This window comes from Dipodomys ordii, unplaced genomic scaffold, assembly GCF_000151885.1.
Source record: "Dipodomys ordii isolate 6190 unplaced genomic scaffold, Dord_2.0 Scaffold1, whole genome shotgun sequence".
Classification (NCBI taxonomy): Eukaryota; Metazoa; Chordata; class Mammalia; order Rodentia; family Heteromyidae; genus Dipodomys; species Dipodomys ordii.
Window position 1 is genome coordinate 41,031,664 of NW_012267217.1, and position 21,304 is coordinate 41,052,967.

General features: G+C 35.3%; 1 protein-coding gene across 1 annotated transcript in view; it reads left to right on the forward strand.

Annotated features, from left to right (window-relative positions):
• The first annotated feature begins 378 nt into the window (after positions 1 to 378).
• Positions 379 to 21,304, forward strand: part of Pard3b (par-3 family cell polarity regulator beta) — an 853,966-nt gene continuing 833,040 nt past the window's right edge. The window contains exons 1-2 of the mRNA XM_013016080.1: positions 379 to 402; positions 4,554 to 4,655. Of these exons, the coding sequence (XP_012871534.1) occupies positions 379 to 402; positions 4,554 to 4,655 (126 nt within the window). The remainder of the gene's footprint in view (positions 403 to 4,553; positions 4,656 to 21,304) is intronic.

The window sequence follows — 21,304 nt, forward strand, 5'->3', positions numbered from 1 at the left end:
AGACATGTATTACCACATTCCCTTACTGCATTTGAGAGCAACTGCTTCTCTTCTGGTCCTTAGTAGAGGAGAGGATGACCCCGGAGGATTATACTAAACACAGTGAAGGTTTTTTTTGCACGCACATTTTCATAATTTGTCATCCAATTCCCAATGCCTCAAATGCACTCCCTGTTCTTAGCAGTACAGTGTTTTCATGATGGTTCTCAAGCCCCAAGTTCTGTACTTTCAGGAACATTTTGAGGCTATCCTCACTTGCTCTTCACATGTCTGTAGCACCATTTGGACACATTGGGCAAATAATGTGGAACTCTCCCCATTGCATTGTCTTGTGTCCTCCACACTTTGACCTCCTTGTGGCACATCCTTTATAAAGCCATGAAGCCTCCAGACTCTAATGAGGTACAACAACATGACAAACTACCTAAGGAAAGTTTTACTCAATTCCCTGCCTGTAACTGAATTTTCATTTTTGATCTAAAAATATAATGTTGTTACTTAGAAAAATAATATTTTGGCTTTGCTGTATATGAAATACCTAACCTTAGGAAGTTAGTTCGCTTACACATTTCTTAGTTGCCTCATCAGTAAGGTGTATTAATGATTATTTTATGAGGCTGTATGAGGGTAGCTGAGTTAATTATAGATGACACATAGTATCTGTAGTACCTGGACATCTAGAACTAAGACAAATCAGCTGCCACTTACAATGACTGAAAATAGTGAAATCCCATTTTTTTTGTAGATAGATATCAAATTTGCAAAGGTAAAAGCTACAAAAAATTCTGTTTTTCCATTAATGTCTATTCAATAGTTTCTATTTATTGTGTTCCAGTGGGTAAAAGTATTCTCAGAAGCCAGGTGCAAGGTTGAGCATTGTAAATGCCACCAATAAATGCAACTCTTCTTCTATATAGTGTGCTCCTCACTTTGAACCTTGTTACTATTATAAGCTAATTTTTCTCCTCTTGCACCATGGATAATTTGTTTGGAAATCTAGATTTCCTCTCTTCTGATTTTTGGCATAATCCCACAGCATTATAGTACAGGCCTTTCAAGTTTGCTCCTTTAGAAAGTATTATAGATAGAAATAATTGCTCTTTGATTATTTGAATAATATATTTTCAAGATTTAGGATCAACTATCACATCATGTATTCACAGTGAAGATTATTTGTTGCTATTAGTAACAGTGCCTCTGTCTATGTTCAATTAGCAAAAAATACTCAATGAGTGCCTTCTTCTTCTAGTGCATAACTTTTTGTTACAGTCTCTTTTTCCAATCCAACCTTGTAGACCAGTTTATTTTAGTTTTAAAATTCCTGTGGTATTTAAATTAACTATGTATCATTTAAAAATAGACAAGATGCTGCTAGAAGTGAAGAAAGCAGAATGCATGTTATTTTTCAATACATTAGTGAACCTAAGAGTACAGGCAATTAGATATATTGGATTTCAAAGTACGCATATGTATATGTATAGAGATATTTTGAAAATAACTGAAAAACATACATTTTAAATAAATTTGTGCAACATAAAAGTAAACTAAGTGCCATGATCATGATAGACATATGGTAAAGACTTACATGAGAATATATGAACTAATACACATATGAACATTTTTTTCATATTTGATTAGCTTGATTTCTGATGGCAATAAAGCCAAGTAAATGAAATGCAAAATGTTGACTGCAGTGTAATGGCTGAAAATTTTATATGCATAAAAGAGTCAGAGTAAATTTATGGTCTTATGATGCCTGTAGGCTGCTAATATTGAATGTCGAGTCTTAAAGTGATCTATGGCACCCTGGGCAAATACCACGGGGTTAGAATAGAGTTGGTACATACTTGCTTATTGATTTCTCTATCTTGGCTGTATAAAATATTAACCCTGTGAATACTTTCCTATATTTTTGTTCAGAGTTAGATATTTGACCACCATGACACTATTTTTTAAAGTATAAAAATATGAGCCTTGCTGAGAATAGGGAATTTAAATTGTAGTGTTTATATTAAAATTCTGGTGTCATATGTGCCATTTAAATTTTTTGTCATATGTATGATTCTGAACTTATCAGGCTGATTTTACTTGATTTAGTTTTTCACTCTCAAGTCAAATTAGAGAGAAGTATCTTCATTTCCACTTGGTCTTACTTTCCAGAATGCCGTAGAACCCATGAGTATGTGTGTGGGATGAGTACTGAGGGACGTGATGACCTCATCTTCCTACCACTTGTCTTCCATTCTTGTCACTGATCTGGTCCAATTTCCTGAGTTTTAACTTTTAGCTTTCTTCTTTAAAATTAAGATTCTGGCTAAGTGCCGGTGGCTCACACCTGTAATCCCAGCTACTCTGGAGGCTGAGATCTGAGGATCAGGGTTCAAAGCCAGCCCGGGGCAGTCAAGTCTATGAGATTCTGATCTCCAATAAACCACCAGAAAACCAGAAGTGGTTCTGTGGCTCAAGTGGTAGAGTGCTTGCCTTGAGCTGAAAAGCTGAGGGACAGTGCCAAGGCCAAGAGCTCAAGCCCCACTACTGACAAAATAATAATAATAATACTACGATTCTGGTTTTCTTTTCCCTTTTTTTACCTCTAGGCAGGAAGTGAGGTGTACTTTAATTTACACTTCAATTGTTAGGGGTAACTGTTTACCTTTGTTCTAGGTGATAAAATCTGCTTTTTAAAACTGAGCATAAGTAAATAGACCAGTTTATATTGTTTTCCCTTATGTAAAAATATTAACAAAGCAAACATTTTAGAATATACAGACATGTTTGTTATAGATAGGTTGTCTTAAAACATGGTTTGAATAAGCAGATTTCATCAACAGGACTGTAAGTTATCAAAAACAAATTGCATGCAAGTTTATAAAACTTAATTAAATTGTACTTCTTTCGTAAATAATGAGCTATTTTTTTTTTTACAAAGGAAGCTCAATGCAGAAAGCCCAAGTGGATTTAGTGAAATGCATTGCTTGTAGCATTGACATCTCAAAGGGATTCAAGTCTAAAAATTCAAGTCTAAAAAAAGTTCATAATTCTAACTTTTTGTGTACCCCAGGATCCTTTCTCTTTGGAGAAATGCCTACTGTTCCTTTATAGTTCATAGACCTTTGTGTGGCAAAGATATTTGGTAAAAAGATCTTTGGTATAGAGAGCTGGTATGGAGAGTGGGTGTTATGAAGTGTTCTTACCTGATAGTTTGTCATTGCCTGTTTCATCTGTGCCACAGAGTTAAAAATTTTCCAGTAAATCATTAAAGGTTTCACAATTAGACTTGTACTAGAAACAAATGAAATATTATTTTTATGGGATTATTCTTTAGATACACTGTAGAAAACTTAATTTTTAAATATCTAAGCCCTACTTAAGGAGAAATCCTTTAGATTTTTTACATCAAGTTGGATGAGTCAAAAGCTGTGTACATTGGACACATTTCAGTGATTTCTATATAGCTACCTTTAAAAGTTATTATTTAATAGAATTTCTTGCTTTTTATCAGAGGTCAAAGAGAAAATTATATGACAATTATTTCTCTTTGCTTTCAGAAAATTACCAATTGCATTCTATAGTTATGTTAGTATTTAGCCTAAATAGAGATACGTGTGATAAAATTAGAGTTTTATTCTGGAAGAATTTTTATTGTCTTGTCATGAACTTGTATCTAATACTTTATTGATTACCAAGTGCTTTATAGCTTAATAGTCTCAGGCTTTGAAGCCTAAGAATCACAGAATCAAACTGATTGGATATTCTGGTAAAATCTTTTCCACTGCTTTCTTCATTCCTTGGTCATAGTCTTGTCCCATTGTTACAACTGTTCCCTTTCCAACCTTTTCTGAAATAAGTACACAGTCAATTGAATGAGCAAGGTCATTTCATTTTATCTAACATTAGAATGAACAGTATTAAAAATCTGACAGTTTTTAAAAAGCTGTAAATTCCTTAAATCACTGATCTAATTAAGAGACTCCCTTTGGAACACAAAGTTACCTACTTGCTGCAGTGACACAGGCAATGGAAACCAACCAAGGCTGGAGCTCTTTGCTCTTCCTATCATTTCAAATTCTGGAGTTGAGGATGCACACTGATCATGGAGACTTAAAGAGCTAAAGGGATTTGTGGCCTCCTCTGTTGCAGGTATATATTCTGCAGTGATAGCTGTTGGAATCACTCATTTCTGCCTATAAGGACTTTTATCCTGCAATTGGGACTTCAATCCCCAGCTCAAGAAAGCACCCTTAAGATCATTCATCTACAATCTTCTTAGCATTACCTAAGTTGGAAGTTACTTTAAAAACAAAAACTTGTTCTTTAAGGTTGTGAGACAATTCAATTTTGCAATACAGTTTATCTCCCAGGAAAATTGATGAGCTTTGTATACTTTGATTAAGTAAAACAAGGTAAAAATAGCAAATATGTAAATGTAATTTTAAGGGTTGGAAGTTTTATTGATACCAGAGCACATTTTAATTAGTCAAATGATTTCTCTTCAAATGTCTTAGATTTTAAAGCAAAAGATAGAATCATGAAACTTATTTGTCCTACCACAGGATCCTAGTTACTGGGTGAAGATTCATCACTTGGAATATACAGATGGAGGGATCCTGGATCCAGATGACATCTTGGCAGATGTTGTTGAAGACAAAGATAAGGTAGATGACTCTATAAATGTTCCTCTTTGTTTGCTTCTATACACCTGCATGTTTCCAAGAGATTCAAATTCTTAACAAACTCATGTGTCAATTATTATTAAAAGATACCATCTGTTCCAGTTTCACCTTGACAGCCCATAAATCAAAGTTCTTCATCAGATGTTTGGGAAAAGTTTATCGAGGTTTTGGAACCTGCTTGTGGTAGCCTAATTAGCAGATGCTTCATTCCCATGAGTTGTTAATATATCTCAATGAGTTAATGTTAACCTCTGAGGCAGTTAAGGGTTTTATTGTTGCTGCTGATTTTGTAGTTTTTCCCTTCCCCAGCTAAATAGTTAACTTAAAGCTTGAGGTTTGAACCTACTGAATGCAGTAGGAAAAAATGTCTCATGAAGAAGTACGATGACAATTTTTCTTAAAATAGCTGGCAACATCCTATCTTGAGGTGGATGCCAAGTAGGTACCAGGTGCTGGTGGCTCACACCTTTAATCCTAGCTGCTAAAATGACTGAGATTTGAGGATTGATGTTTGAAGCCAGCCTGGGCAGGAAAGTTCATGAGACTCTTCAAGTAATCACCCAAAAAATATAGAAGCCAATTGTGGCTCAAGTGGTAGAGTGCACAAAAGCTCAGAGACAGGCCCCAGGACCTACATATAAGCTCCAGGACAAACACTATATAAACACTAAATAAATGAGCTGAATAAACACTGTAAAAGCACTAGATAAATAAACCAACAATTAAACTACCTTGAATGGTTTTCAGTGCTAAAATAAAAAGGAGACACTAACTCGAGTATTTAAAAATGTTTGACTGTGTTTTGCCATATACCCGGTATAATCCCATAAACTATTGTTTAGATGGTATTTTTCTTCAGATATAAGTGGAGAAAGATGTAAAAATGAATTACACAGTAGTAATACCCTGGATTATTGCTAGTGAAACATATAGTTTACCATAAACTCTGAGTTGGGTTCTTTTTTTCAGTGGGTAATACAGCCTGCAAAATTGAGCTAATTCTAAAGTTGTAGGGTTGTTGTTGTTTTTGTTGTTTTACTGTATATCCTTAGAACTGTTTGTAGTTGGCTAACATATTGGTATACATGCTTGTCTGCATTTTTTACATTCTTGAGTTGTGTGTGTGTCTACATATGTATTTATGTGTCAACTTGGACTAAATTATAAATAACTTGCTGAATTTAGATAAAATCTGTACTTTTACTTTTTCCATAAGACCTTTCTAACTGTTCAAATTTACCTTAGACTTGACAGGCATACTATATATTTGTGTTTCATACTTTCTGTTGGAACTCAAATTTGGTTTGATTTATATGATGATTAGCCATGTCATGAAGGATTTATCTTCCTAAATAGGTATCGGCTCCTAGAGGACAGGGATCAGAAGTTTTTTTCTATCTTTTGTGTACAGTGTGTTAAGAGTATCTGATATAGTGTCTTACAAACACTTGATTCTTAAGGAACTTACTAAATTAATGGGTAAGAAAACCTTACTTTCTACAGTTAACGAATACTTCCTTTTAATATAGTTATTTTCAAGTGAAAATAGCTTACGAGATTTTCCATCAGGATGCTAGGACAAATCTTTTCCTTTTTTTTCTATTTAATTTTCTGCTTATTCCCTATGACCTCCTCCTTCCTTTAAAATTTTCTTTTTTTTAAAGGAAAGAATATATTTGAATCACAAAAAACCAAAAAGGTATTACATACGGAAAAAATAATGTAACAATTTCATGTTAAGTACCTAGGAAGAGCATGCGCTTAACATCTACAACAAAAAAAGGTAACATTGGGACTAATACATACATACATACATACATACATACATACATATATATATATATTTGACAAGTGTGTATTAAAGACATCTCTAATATAAAACATTTAAAATGTGGAGAATACTTTTTTCAAGATACTAATGTCAATGAATTAAAAAGCTGAAAAGTGTCAAATTTTGGAAAGACCAAAAGAAAAAGACTTACTTGAGACTTTTCAAAAACTTCATTACAAAACAGATGATTCCATGAATGGTCCCAAGGGAAATAATGTGTCCAACAGAACTTTTCCTCTGTAGCATTCTTTTAACAATTTTGAGAATGTGTTCTGTTTTCTTTTTAAACAAAATTGATTTGGGGGCTACAAAAACAGCTTGATTAGAGGCAAACTCTCTTTGAATGGAACTCTGTCACCATTATTAATAAAGGTGACAAAGTGACATAATCAGTTAAAATCTCAAAAGAGGATTCCTATACCTTGGGTATAGCTCTAACAATCCTAGTCCCTTAATGCTTCTTCCTGAAGCCTAAGTGGTATTGCTTTGTAGAGCCCATAAGAATTCACCCATTAGATGTTGCCAGAGAAAATGACTCCCTATTTTTCTTCCTTAAAAAAAAAATGAGGGGCTGGGAAGGTGGCTTAGTGGTAGAGTGCTTGCCTTGAATGCATGAGGTCCTGAGTTCGATTTCTCAGCACCACATAAGCAGAAAAAGCTGGAAATGGCACTGTGACTCAAGTGGTAGAGAGCTAGCCTTGAGCTAAAGAGCTGAGGGACAGTTCCCAGTCCCAGAGTTCAGGTTCCACAACTGACAAAAAAAAAAAAGAAGAATAAGAAGACAATACTAGACGCTGTATTGAAAATGAACCATACATCTTGTTGGTGGGGAAAAAACTGGGCACTTGAAGGACATTACCTGAACCAAATGTAACTCATTACCTGACTTATGTAACTGTAACCCGTCTGTACACCACCTCTATAATAACAATAAAAAGAAATAAGAAGACCATATATTTTTTAGACTTTGGTTTTACAATCTTAAGATTTCTACATAATCCCCAGGTCCAATGTGGAAACTAGGCTCTGCTAAACTTCATTATACCTTACATTTTTATCAATCCCGATTAACCAGGAATTTTAAAAGATGCCTTGTTTATCTGGTGTCATAACAAACTTACCCAAGATTATCTGAGGCACAATGAAGCTTATATTAACAACTCCCTTATTTGCACATTGACTATCTACTTTAGGTAATTAATACTAATGTGGGTAGAACAGAGGTACATAGGCATGGGAGAGCCTGGACAGGTGCACATAATCACTGTATAAAGGTGAAATACATCCACTCCAGGGCAAGCTCGTTGCAGTGGAGAGGTGGCATTGGAGCTGTGGATAGTCTAATAGCAAAGGACAAGGCAGAAAAGACAAAAACGGAGAAAGCAGTGTATGCTTAAGCCATTTGGTGTATGGAAAAGCCATCCAGTGCAGTTCAGGAAGGCCTAAAGCTACAGGTTAAATGACATTTGATGTAAAATCAGAGAAGGATCAAACAGAGATTAAGCAGTTTTCTAAAGAGATGACTTTTAAAACCTTTGACCTGAAGAAGTTCATCTTTGGTCTTACCAAATGCTGTCTTTTTTGCTTTTAACTTGTTTTTCTGTTACGAGTCCCTTCAAGGGGAGCTGTTTTTTTTTTCCATCTAACATTATTGCTACCCTCTGTTTTGTCAAAATAATATTTCAGAAGCTTGGAAAGTTTGCATTTTATGGTAACTAGTGTTTATTTAAAATACTTTTTAAAAAACTTAATTATTTAGTCATGACAGTTATTCTGAAGATCCTCCTGTTTTATCCATCAGACTCCTGATTCAAGAATTTTGGGATTAGTTTAAGAGGGATAGCATTACACTGATGTTTATTTCTGCTTGCCAAAGGTAACCAACTTAATTTGCCTACTAATCATACCTCAGCATTTTATTGAGCACTAGCAGTACGCAGAATGTTTTTGGTACTAAGGTATTTTATTTTATGTTAGAGCAATCCTTCAGGCAAGAGGTATTATCACATCTATTTTAATTTCTAGAATAGCTGCAGAAACTGTAAATAACTTCTAAGATCACACAGGAAGCAAATGATAGAACCAGACTCTGGAACCTTAAAGTGAATCTAATGCACTGTTACTTTTTTCCTTATGAAATACAAATAGTGTGTTAGGTGTTTGTACCAATAATCTCTAGGTGGTAAATCAATTCATCATAGAAAAGCATAGATACCACTATTACTAAAAAATGAGGTAATAGTGTCGACGAGGGAGTATAACAAAATCCAGAATTAGTATGTCATAGACATTGAGTTCACTTCAACACTCTGTTGCATCTTACTCGTTATAAGGTCCTATCAGTTGTTTTTCTTACATCTCCTTTATCCAGCACTCAGATGACTGGGGTCAAATGCAGTTTAATTCCAGTTGGACTTTATAGATAATATTTGGAGTCTATCATATGTAGTTGCAAAGGAAAATAAATTTTGTATTGCAATAGTATGGATTGTAGTATATATGTGAATTATAAACTGTGGTGCCTATAAAAGGCAGAATAATTCCTCCTGTTCACCTGTATTGTAATATATGATAGAGTGTAACAAAGACTCAGCCAGCCAATAATGGCTTTGAATGTGGAAGAAAGTACCACCAGCCAAAGAATGCATGCCTTGTTAGCTGTTACTATTTTTCTTTATTTTGGTGGTACTAATGTTTGAACTCAGGGTCATACACTTTCCAAGAAAATGGTTTACCATTGAGCCATGCCTTTAGCCATTTTTTGCACTGGTTATTTTTGAAATAAGGCCTTATATCCTGCTTTGGCATGTACAGGAACCATGATCCTCCTGTTTTGTTTTTGTGTGTGTGTTACTTGTTGGTGTTGTTTTTTGTTTTTACTTCTCAGCTGTAATAACAAGCACACACCCAGCTTCTTTCATTGAGATGAAGTTTCATGGATTTTTCTACTCAGGCTGGCCTGGAATTGTGATCTTCCCATGTATGTGGAATGACAGGCAAGAGCTACTGATATTTGGCCATTTTAACAGTTTTTACTTACCTTATTTTTTTTGAAGTTAGTGTAGCTTATATGTAGTTTGGTTAAAGGTAAGTTTATAGGACTGTACTTGATTACTATGACAAAACAGTTATATTAATTTATTATTATTGGAGAAAGGAAAGGGAAATTTGATAATATTTAAAATAAGAGTATTTGGATCAGAACATACTATCTAGTAACCTAAGTCTCATTCGGGCACCTAATATAATTTTAAGGTAGACTAGTTTGCACAAGGAATGAACTAGTTACCTAAAACCAGGCACTCGTTCATCTTGAAAGTTTTCTGAGCACATTCTGTTGCCCCCTAGTGGACGCCACTGTCACCTAGAAATCAGCTCATAGGAAAAACTTCCTGAAATGGAACAATTTGGCCCTACTTCATTAAAAAAATTTTCAGTATATTTTTAATACAACTCATAGAATCAGACATGGATAGTAAAACAAAAATTTACATGATATAGTTTCAGAAGTTCCTAAGAAAGAATAAAAGAAATTCTTTGTCATCATAAAACTTTGTTTTTGGGTGATTCACTATTGTGATGGTTTATAATGTTTTCAGTGTTTTGCTGGGGAAGGCAGTTGCTAAATTGGGCTTTAAACAATCCTGAATTCAGTTCTGAGCCTTCCTTTGCCAGTAATGCTTCAAGCTTAGTTTAAAGCATACATATGTATTTTTGAAATAAAATACACACACATACATACATACATATATAAATACATATATATTATTTTCTTCTTAGAGTTTTACTCTGGTCTGGAAGTATAGAAGTACATGCTGTATACATGAAAGTACATTGAGGGGTTTGAATGGAGGTTCAGAAGGAATCTAGAAAGCAAAAGATTCACCTTAGCCAAGAAAATCTATCTCCAAAATTTTCAAGAGTACTTTCTGCCTATAGAATTATAAAATTATAGAATCATGGAGCTTAAAGATACGGCAGGAAATATGTGGCCTAACCTCAACATCTTCCAAAAAAGAAGAACTAGCCAAACCAGAAAGAGTTTATAGGATTCCAATTCCCTTCCTAAGTCCATTTCTGTGTTTCCTTCCTGAGATTTTGATAACATCTCATGTAAATCAAAACTACTGTTTCAGGTTGGCTTCCTACATTGGAATCCTGATGCAGTTTTTTTTTCTTTTCTTTTCTTTTTTGTTTTGGCTTTTTTGTCAACAAATGTACCTACTCCTTATCCTTAAGACTTGAATTTGTAATTATGAAAAATTAGTTTTACTTACTAAAGCCAGTTCATTTTTAATCTCTATTCTATTTCTTGTGAATTTTGCTCCTCTTTGAACTTACATAGCTACCAACTTTAAATTAATAAAATCTGAAGTAATTGTGACTGATATGGAATTTGTCTTCTTAGGTTTATTATTTGTCATACTGAGGTTTGAACTCAGATCCTCACACTACCAGTTGAGTTTTTCTCCAGCCAATTTAGTCTTCTCCTTATGTTCCGGCTGTTCTGCACCATGAGTATTAACACACTGGCCAAGGGCCAAGATTCTGGACAGGAAAAGTCAATTCATTTCTTGGCTCTTTTACCTGCATGCTTTCAGCAACTTAACTCCTTTGAGCCTTAGTTTCCTCATGGGTAATTGAGCTAAATAATGGTAATTTTCCAACTTAGTACATGTTCAAATATTCAGGAGAATGAATAATAACTCATCAATAAGCATTAGGTGTTATTATCATTAACACATTGTATTGATGTAATAGAGATTGCATTTATTCCAAAATGTTGCTAAATCATCATATTCCTTTCAGGGTATTGGGTTGGCTGTTTGTATCCACAAATGCACCATCTGTAAATTCAACTAACAATGAATTAAAAACATTCAGAAAAAAGTTTCCAGAAATCCCCCTAAAAGCAAGAACTGAGCTATGGCAGGCATTTGCACAGAGTCCACACAAATGGTGTAGGCATGCCCTGTTACAGCCTCCCATCTTCCAGATGCCAGTTTTTCTCTAACTCTTACTTGACCTTCGTAAGCCCTATGTCAATGACAGTTGAATCTGTAGTAAACATGACTATGCTTCTTTTCCTTTCCTTTGTTACTATTCCATAAACACTAACACCTACTTGCATAATATATTCAGTCATATAAGGGAGCTACCCACAATTTTGAAGTATATAGAGGTTATATATAGGTTATATGCAAATTCTTGCATAAAAGGGATTTGATATCTGAATAGAATCCTGAACCAATGCCTTGCAAATGTCCTAACTGTGAACTGTGTCCTTGTCTTTGTCCCAGTTTCCTGTTTAGCTAGGATTCAGTTTATGTTGTACTGTAAGAATTTTAGCTTTGTAAGAACCTTAGTTTTGTCCACTAAGACATTAGAAATAGTTGGACTCAGGCCAGTCGTTTCTGAACTAATATAAATAATTGTAAAGCGAATGAAAGAAAGAACAAATTAATGCATGTTTTGAAGACTGATGGCACTCAACTACTGTGACCTCCAGTTTTCTCACTGTTAAAATGATAATGATAAGTAATGTTCCTCAAATTGTCATTGAAAATTTGGCAATTTATATGTGAAAATACAATGAAAATGACACAGCAGTGTTGATACATGAAATATGTATTTATTTTTCTACTTCAATTTTTCAAAATCTAAGCCAAATTGTATTGTTTCCACGTAGGTCTTCCATGTAGTCTTCAAGTAATGCTCTGTGCTCTGCACATTTAGAGAGGTGATTAAGGGGTGTGTGAGATCTCTGCTTGTTAGTATCACAAATCCATATTCATTACTTTCTTGAAATTCTGAAATTCTTCTGAGGAAGTTTTTAAGTTTTTAAGCCTTAGTGTTCTTTCCCTAAACTTGTCTTATATTTTTAGTTAGACCTGAAAAGGTCTTGTAAAATACTTTTTTGTGTGTTTTTTAGCACCTGAACTTTGTACTTGTAGTTTAGTGTTTAATAAATATCTTTAGTTTTAGTCATTGATAGAAGTGGAACTAGAATTGAAGATCTCTAATTGTCCTCCTTTTTCTTCCACTAAACTATGCTGTGTCTTTTAAATATTTCATAGGGAAGCAGTTTGTGAGCATGTTCCAACCCCAGAGGAACACTTTGGAATCAATACCTTTGTGACCTTACTGTGGCAAAGACAAATGGTGCTGGGAGATAGTAACTTAAACTAAAGTAATCTTGATGATGACCATGTCGAATATGTTCTCCCTGGTGCCTTCTATGATTGAGCTGGTTGGCAACCACTGTGTGTGTGTGTGTGTGTGTGTGTGTGTGTAACAATGAAAAACAGAATCTGCACAGATGTGTGCGTGTGTGTGTGTGTGTGTGTGTGTATGTATGGGAATGTATATATTCTCTGAGTGTGGTGGCTTGTTCATGGCTGTGACACTCAGGTGTCATCAGAGACCAGAAAAAAAACACATTATAAAATTGACATTGCAATTGATTTAGCTAAACACGTAAGTAAAATAAAGAATGCACGGAGAACACTTCAGTGATAGGCATAAAGTTTTAAGTTTGAAGTAGAAATAAATAACAAAATTCACTATCATAATAATGCTGTGTTTAGTGCTAAAATGTAATTCAGAAAAGAAATCAAACACATTCATTTTTTAGCAATGTCTTTAGGCATCTATTATAGTCTATATATTTTCTCACCCACATTTGAATACGCATGTCTATTCCCAGTATTATGGAGCAGTTCTTCCTTTCTTCTTTAAATATATGCTTTTATTTATTTATGTATTATGTATTTGTGTATGTATTATATGTTTTATGTAACTTATGAATTATAATTTCACTGATGCTTGAAAATATACCAGATAGAATGCTATACAACTTATAAAACATCTTCTTAAAAGTCCAAATGTCGAAAGTACTCATTAGTGACCTCATCACTAATCATCTGGGTATTGATTTAATCAGATTTTACTCTAATAATACCTAGCTGAAATCAGCTTCACCAAAGCAAGATTGCAGTGTTATCTGGCACAAGACTGGCCATCGCTAGTCTGAATCCAAGGTTTACCTCTTGTTGTGTCTCTCAACCTCACTTTTCTCGTTTGTAGAATTAGCTATGCCTACTCCATCTACCACAATGAATTAGGAAGGGGTTCAAATGAAGTGAAGAATACAGTAACTCTTGGAACTTTAATGTTAACACATATATCACATGTGTTACTACCTTTACAGCAGCAATCCTGAGCTATGCAAGCATACATTTCCAAGTCATCCCAGAGGGCCTTCCCATGGGATAGCAGAGTCACACAGTGAAATGTGTGAGAACTTTGGGAGCTCCAAAACATTCACTCTCATACTAGTGGCCCAAAAGGATCCACTGTTCTTTCTTCTTGCCATGCAGAGAATTATTTAGAAAAGAGGGAGTAATGAAGATGAGAAGAGGCAAATCACAGAAAGGAGGGTAATAGATTTTTTGTAGCAATTGAGTGTGGGTGGGAAGAATTTTGACAGTGCTTTCAAATAGGAAGGCTTCCAAGGAGGAAGGCTCCAACTATAGAGGCAGTTGCCCAGAGCATCCCAGGATTCTGGAACCTTTAGAAAAGCTATGTTTATGCTTACTACCTACTTTGTTATCAGAAAATTTTATGAAATGAGAAATGATGCTTCTTCAAAGAAGTAAGGAGTATGAATGAAGGTATCTGTGTCTCAGGAGATAAGAGAACTTAAGAAATATGGCAGAAAGCTATGAGGAGAAAAGCATCCAAATGCCTAAGATACTCTGATAAAAGGAGGTGTGTATGTTTGAGGGGAGATAGTCCAGAAGGCCAATAACAAGGATGCCATTCCATACTCGCAGAAGCTTAAGCAAGCAAACTGACCAGTTTCTTGATAGCTTTGCAAAGAGATCACCACAAGCTCTTGAACAATTTCATGAGAGTAGCCATGTTTTCAGACTTAGCATTTTACTATGCAGGTTCTTCTGTTTTCAGAAGCTTAGACTCTCCTTATTTTATTAATTAGTTGCATTGTGAATCTAATAGACACTTTGGACTGCTCTTAACGTGTTTTTTTTTTTACAGTTCTGTGTGGTACTTGTTCCAAATTTCACTTATGCACCTTATATTTTTAGGTACATACTTAATAAATAAGAATGATCAGTTTCCTTAGGCCTAGGCTTTTATTTTATTTATTTATTTTTGATTAGTGTATTAACCTTGTGTGCTGGAGTTTGAACCTCATGCCTCACATATGTTAGGCAGATACTTTACTGTTTGAGTTATGCCCCCAACCCTTTTGTTTATTTTTTATTCTTGGCGATGCTAGAGTTTGAACAAAGGCACTCACCACCAAGCTATATCTCTTGCACTTTCATGCTGCAGTTATTTATTTTTAATTAATTAGTTGTATGAAGTGTTTTTAATTCTGTCTGTTGGATATAATGAAGGTTGATCAATGTCACCCCTTCTATCATTCTCCTTCATCTTTCCCCCTCCCATCCCACAAGCTATATACTAAAATTTTGCCTTGATGTGCTTTGAATATAATGACTGAATTTTCACCCTTTCTGCATCCATTTGTTTTTTTCTGTATATAATTTTTTTATTGTGAAAATACTGTACAGAGGAGTTACAATTACATGGGCAAGATAATGAGTACATTTCTTATCAAGCATTGTAGCCTCCTCCTTTGTTTCCCCTTCCAATCCCTTCCCCCCCCCCACCCGCACCACAGTTGTAAAGTTTGTTTTCGACCTAACGACTTGTACTTCTCATTGTTGCAATGGGTCCACCTGTATCCCTATTTAAATGATTTCTTTTTCCCCCTCCCCTCCACAAATTATACCGACGGCAGAAAAGGTCAGATAAGGTGATGTTAGGGAAATGAACCCTAAGATATGTATTCAAATGTTTTTTTTTCTTTCATGCAATTGTTTCTAACACATTTATAAGATGATTTCTTTGTTGCTTTGTATGTCCCTCCCCCACAGTTTAACCCCTGCTTTCACTATATCTGCATCCATTTGTGTTCTCCTTATTCTCTTCTCCAAGAAAATGTTTCAGTTTCCTAGTATTTATTTTGTTAAATGGTACATCAGTTGTTATGAGGACATACACCATTGGACTCCTTCCCTAGATATACCAACCTGTAGTCTATTTGTGTGTGTGTGTGTGTGTGTGTGTGTGTGTGTGTGTGTGGTGTATGACCTTGCATATGTTATCATGTATGTTTCCTTTTTCTTTTTAGTTGTGGGACTTGAACTCAGGGCCTGGTCACTGTCCCCAAGCCTCTTTGTACTCAAGGCTAGCATTATACCACTTGAACCAGTTTTTTGAGTGGTTAAATTTAGATAAGAGTCTCATAGAGACTCTTCATCACTAATTATGAAGTAGCTAGCCTTGAACTCATGATTCTCCTGATTCCCAAGTAGGTTAGATAAAAGGCATGCCTTACTACAACCATCATGGTCTTTTAAAGTGTTAATTTTCAAGTCCTGTAAATTTATAATTTCTTGTTCAAGAAGAGAGTGTGCCTCCCCTATCATGTGAACACAGCATCATTAATAGAATCATGCAGGATTACTGAATTTAATATTTACTGTTTTAACTTTAAGTTCTCACTTCAGCTTTCTTTCTTTTGATGTTATGAATCAGTTTTGAAAGATCAAGTGACATTTCCATAGCAATAAAGAAGAAAGCCTCTCAGTGCAGACTTTAATCAGAGGAATAAAATAGTATAGAAGTATGTTTAGATACAGGCTTTTTAAAAATTTCAGCCTTAAACATGTACAGTTTAAACACATTTATATAACATTCATCTGTATACAGAGTAGAGAGACTGCAAAATAGCAACATATGAGATGACTCTACTAGCTTAACAACCTGACATATGCACAATGTAGAAGAGTCGCAACTCCTTACTGGATGATAGGATTAGAACCTGATTTTCTAGACTAATAGCTTAGTGTGGCTGCTAGTTGCTCAAATACACCCTGTTTGGGGCTGGGAATGTGGCTCAATGGTGGAGTGCTTGCCTCACATGCATGAGTCCCTGGGTTCGATTCCTCAGCACCACATAAGCAGAAAAAAGCCAGAAGTGGTGCTGTGGCTCAAGTGGTAGAGCGCTAGCCTTGAGCTAAAGAGCTGTGGGACAGCACCTAGGCCCAGAATTCAGCCCCCTTGACTGACCAAAAAAAATACAAACAAAACAAAACTAACAAAAAGACCCTGTTTGATGGTATGGAGAAATATTCTAAATAGATCAACTTTCTAATGGAAATTTTTCTCTGCTCTTGCTTGACTTATTTAAAACTGATAAAAAAATGTAATGTTGAGACTGAAAAACCTGGAAACATACTTGGGAAGAGACGGTTCAGAGAGAACCTGCTGTGTTTTCTCACATATTTGGACGATAATAGAAAAGAAGAGGTGAATTCAGAAATGGGGTCAATGAATTTTCAAGGAAGTGCATTTCATTTCAATAGAATGAAGTCTATATTGCTTTGTAAAGCATGAACTCTTAGTCATAGTAGTATACAAGCATGAATTGAGAGAATGCTTGCCAGAAATTCCTTGTAGAGTTTTGAGATTCAATTATAGAACTCCATAGGCCCACCATCATCCTGGGAAACACATAGTACAATCTAGAAATACGGGGTTACCCTATATAGGTGGTTGTAGTGCAGTGTTATTTGCTTACTTAGCATCAATCCTCCTCCTTTCTCCTTCTTACTTTGTTTAGTTGTCTGGGCCCATATGGTTTACCAGATGACTCTCCACCTTTGGTCCTTCATCAGTGTTCCAATTCCCTGTGGCAACTTTGGAAATGCTCAGATACTCAAGTGACTTGATCCACGAGTAGTTGCTGACACTTTCAGGGAATGAGCATAATTTCCTTTTTGCATTTTTGTACTGGTTTCTTCTGATTCTTTATAGCTAGTATAGTGTCTAGTGAGAGTTAGGCACATTATAACCAAAGCCAGAGAGAGGGATTCTCCGAGACATAGTGTGGAGTGAGGCAACTCTTATCATCAATCTTGACTTGGAACCTGCAGTTATCAGGAGTTTGGGGGATGGATGAGACAAAAAGAATGAAGTAAATTGCAGATTCAGCATCCTGATGAGTAGAAAAGATACTATGGTTGGTGTCGCAATACAAAAAGCAACAAAGAATAATATGCATAAGACAGCAATAGAAAAATGATAAAATAGTATTGACATTTCCTTAGGGAAACCTAGTGTCAAAGGCATAAACACTCTTGACTATTTAGATGTCACTTTCCAAAATGGAAACTTCTATTTAAGGCAGTTAAGTATTTAACAACAATGACTGAATCTAATGGATGAAATATTTTATACTTAACCGAGACTTCAAACTGAAATGAATCTTGTACTCATTTATAATGCATCAAAATATGGAATGCAACTTATGGCTGGCAAGTTAATTTTAAACTTTAGTAACTGCTATGTACACGCATGTGCGTGCACACACACACATACACACACACGCACACAGAATTTGTCAAGATGTCCTGTTCTAAGAAAATTTAAATGAATACTTGTATATGTCTTACCCCCTTCATATTTATCATGGATAGCCAAATAACAGTAGAATATTTAAATTTTAAAGCACCATTCTTCAAATCTCATCTGTTTGTTTGAAATAAGAAACTGAAAATGAATAAGATTTATTAAACATGTAGATAAGCTTGTTTCCTGATAACTTTAATTCAACATATTAATGTTTCTAATACTAAACAGTTTCTTGTGAAATAGATGTTTCAAATATTCATTTATATTGTCTGATGGCCTAATAAGTTCACTGAAAAAAAATGGCTATCGGGATTTAAAAAGTTTTTAAAATTGTATTTATAAGTAAAATGGTAAGTGTAGTACTTGCACAGTAAAAATAACTATGGCCAAAATACTCTGAGCCTGATTTTGACAGTAATTTTCTTTGTATGAAGTAAATAACACATAGATTTAAAAACTGTTAGCATCCCTATATAAGGAGAGAAACACAGAACCAGATTGAATTTTTGACACACAATCACTTATTATGACAGTTAGTTGATTAATACTTCAGCCAAATCATTGTTTTAAAATATCGCCTTTCACTATCCATTAGGTCTGGATCTGCAAGCATAAATGAAGTCTGGCATCTGCTCTGTATTCTTCAGCACTGACTTTGAGGAAATGCCAGTATCTTGGTTATAATGTTTAAAGTATAGACTGAATAAGAATTTATCTGGGGCAGAACAATGGTTATACATGGCTTTCTTGTTTGGATCTGTACTCAGAAAGTGTTAACATACTTTCTCAAAATAAAAAGTAGTAGTGCAGGATTTAAAAAAAAAACAAGAGTCACCATTTAGCATTTTTCTTATATTTAAAAGTTATTTGAAACCATTGGTCTACTAAAAAATTGATGCCTATCAAATTACAAATATTAAAAATACAATGAAATATAAAGGCGCAAACCTGAATCATGTGTTGTTATATCTACCAGAAATGGTTATTATTGAAAGTTTGGTAATAGTCAAGTGTGGTTACTCATGCCTATTAGCCAGTTAGGAAATAGAGGAGATTGTGCTATGTGTGGCCAGCCTGGGCCACAAGTTAGATCACCCATGTACTCCAATAAAGCTCTGTGTAGTGTTACATCCTGTTTCCACAGCTATGAGGAAGATATAAAAAGGAGGACTGTGGTCCAAATAGGTCCAGGCAAAAATGTGAGAACCAATTAAAAAATTACTAAAGCAAAACCTATGACCTAGCAATCCCACTTTGGGGCATTTACCCAAATGATCACAAACAAGACCACACTAAAGCTACCAGCACAACTATATTTATTGCAGCATTATTTACCATAGCTAAGATATGGAACCAACCCAGATGCCCTTCAGTAGATGAGTGGATCAAGAAAATGTGGTATATATACACAATGGAATTCCATGCCACCATCAGAAAGAATGACATTGCCCCATTTGTTAGGAAATGGAAAAACTTGGAAAAAGTTATATTAAGTGAAGTAAGCCAGGCCCAAAGAAACATAGGTGCCATGGTTTCCCTTATTTGCAATAACTAGTATATGTCTGAGTCAAGCAGAAAAGGTCAGATAAGTTGATGTTAGGGAAATGAACCCTAAGATATGTATTCAAATGTATTTTTTTCTTTCATGCAATTGTTTCTAACACGTTTATAAGATTATTTCTTTGTTGCTTTGTATGTCCCTCCCCCACAGTATAACCCCTGCTTTCACTGTATTTGATGTTGGTATAATTTGTGGAGGGGAAAGGAAATACCGAATCGTTTAAATAGGGATACAGGTGGACCCATTGCAACAATGAGACGTACAAGTCGTTATGTTGAAAAACAAACTTTACAACTTTGGTGGGGGGGGAAAGGGGAGGGGGGAATGGGAATGGGAAACAAAGAAGGAGGCTACAATGCTTGATAAGAAATGTACTAATTATCTTGCCCATGTAATTGTAACCCCTCTGTACAGTATTTTCACAACAAAAAAAAAGAGAGAGAGGAAAAAAAAAGAATGAAAAAGACAAGCAAGAGCTGAAACCTCGAGGTCAAGTCCTATTGCTGGCCCAAAGATAAAAGAAACAAATTGTTGACTTACACAACCCAGCCCCTTCCCAACTCTGCTGAGAACTGGTATTCACTTGGGAGTGGACAAGAGGACAGTTAAGTCCCTTTTAAAGCAAAGACAGAGCAATTAAATGTTTTTATTCATGTGAAAAAAAAAGGGCAGAGGTGCTGCTCAAATGGCCAGTGGCTTATATCTGTAATCCTAGGTACATAATAAGCTGAAATTGGGAGAATTGTGGTACCAGGCCAATCCTGGATAAAAAAGAAAAAGTTCATGAAGAACATCATATCAACAGAAGATGTAGGCATAGTTACGCATATTTCTCCTCACCAATAGGAAGATCAGAGTCCAGTCCCACTCACTCAGGCAAAAAATTGAGACTATTGGGCACTGCTGGCTCTCGCCTGTAATCCTACTCAGGAGGCTGAGATCTGGATCACGGTTCAAAGCCAGCCTGGACAGGAAAGTATGTGAGACTCTTATATCCAATAAACTACTCAGAAAACTGGAAGTGGTGCTGTGGCTTAAGTGGTAGAGCACTGGCCTTGAGCTGAAGAGCTGAAGGACAATGCCCACGCCCAGAGCTCAAGCCCTACCACCACCAAAAAAACAAAGAACAAAACAAAAAACAACAACAATTGAGACTATCTTAAAAATAAACAGAGCAAAAGGGTTGAAACAGCTAAATGCCTCCGTAGCAAATGCAAATTTCTCAATTCAAAGCTCAGTACTGCTTTGAATAAACAACAAACAAATATAGACTGCTTGTTTATTAAGTATGAGGTCCTGATTTTAAACACAGTATTGTCAAAAAACTTCGCCTATAGCTTTAGTATGGTCTTATTTGTGATCATTTGGGTAAATGCCCAAAAGTGAGATTGCTGGGTCATAAGGGAGCTCTATGTAGAATCTTTTGAGGAACCTCCATACTACTTTCCAAAGTGGTTTAACAATGCAGTAGGGTTTCCTTCTGGCCACATCCCCTCCAGCATCTGTTGTTGTTAGAGTTCTTGATTATAGCCATTCTAACTGGGGTGTGGTTGTATCTCAGTGTTGTTTTGATTTACATAACTATGTTTATTGCAGCATTATTTACCATAGCTAAGATATGGAACCAACCCAGATGCCCTCAGTAGATAAATGGATCAAGAAAATGTGGTGTATATATACACAATGGAATTCTATGCCTCCATCAGAAAGAATGACATTGCCCCATTTGTT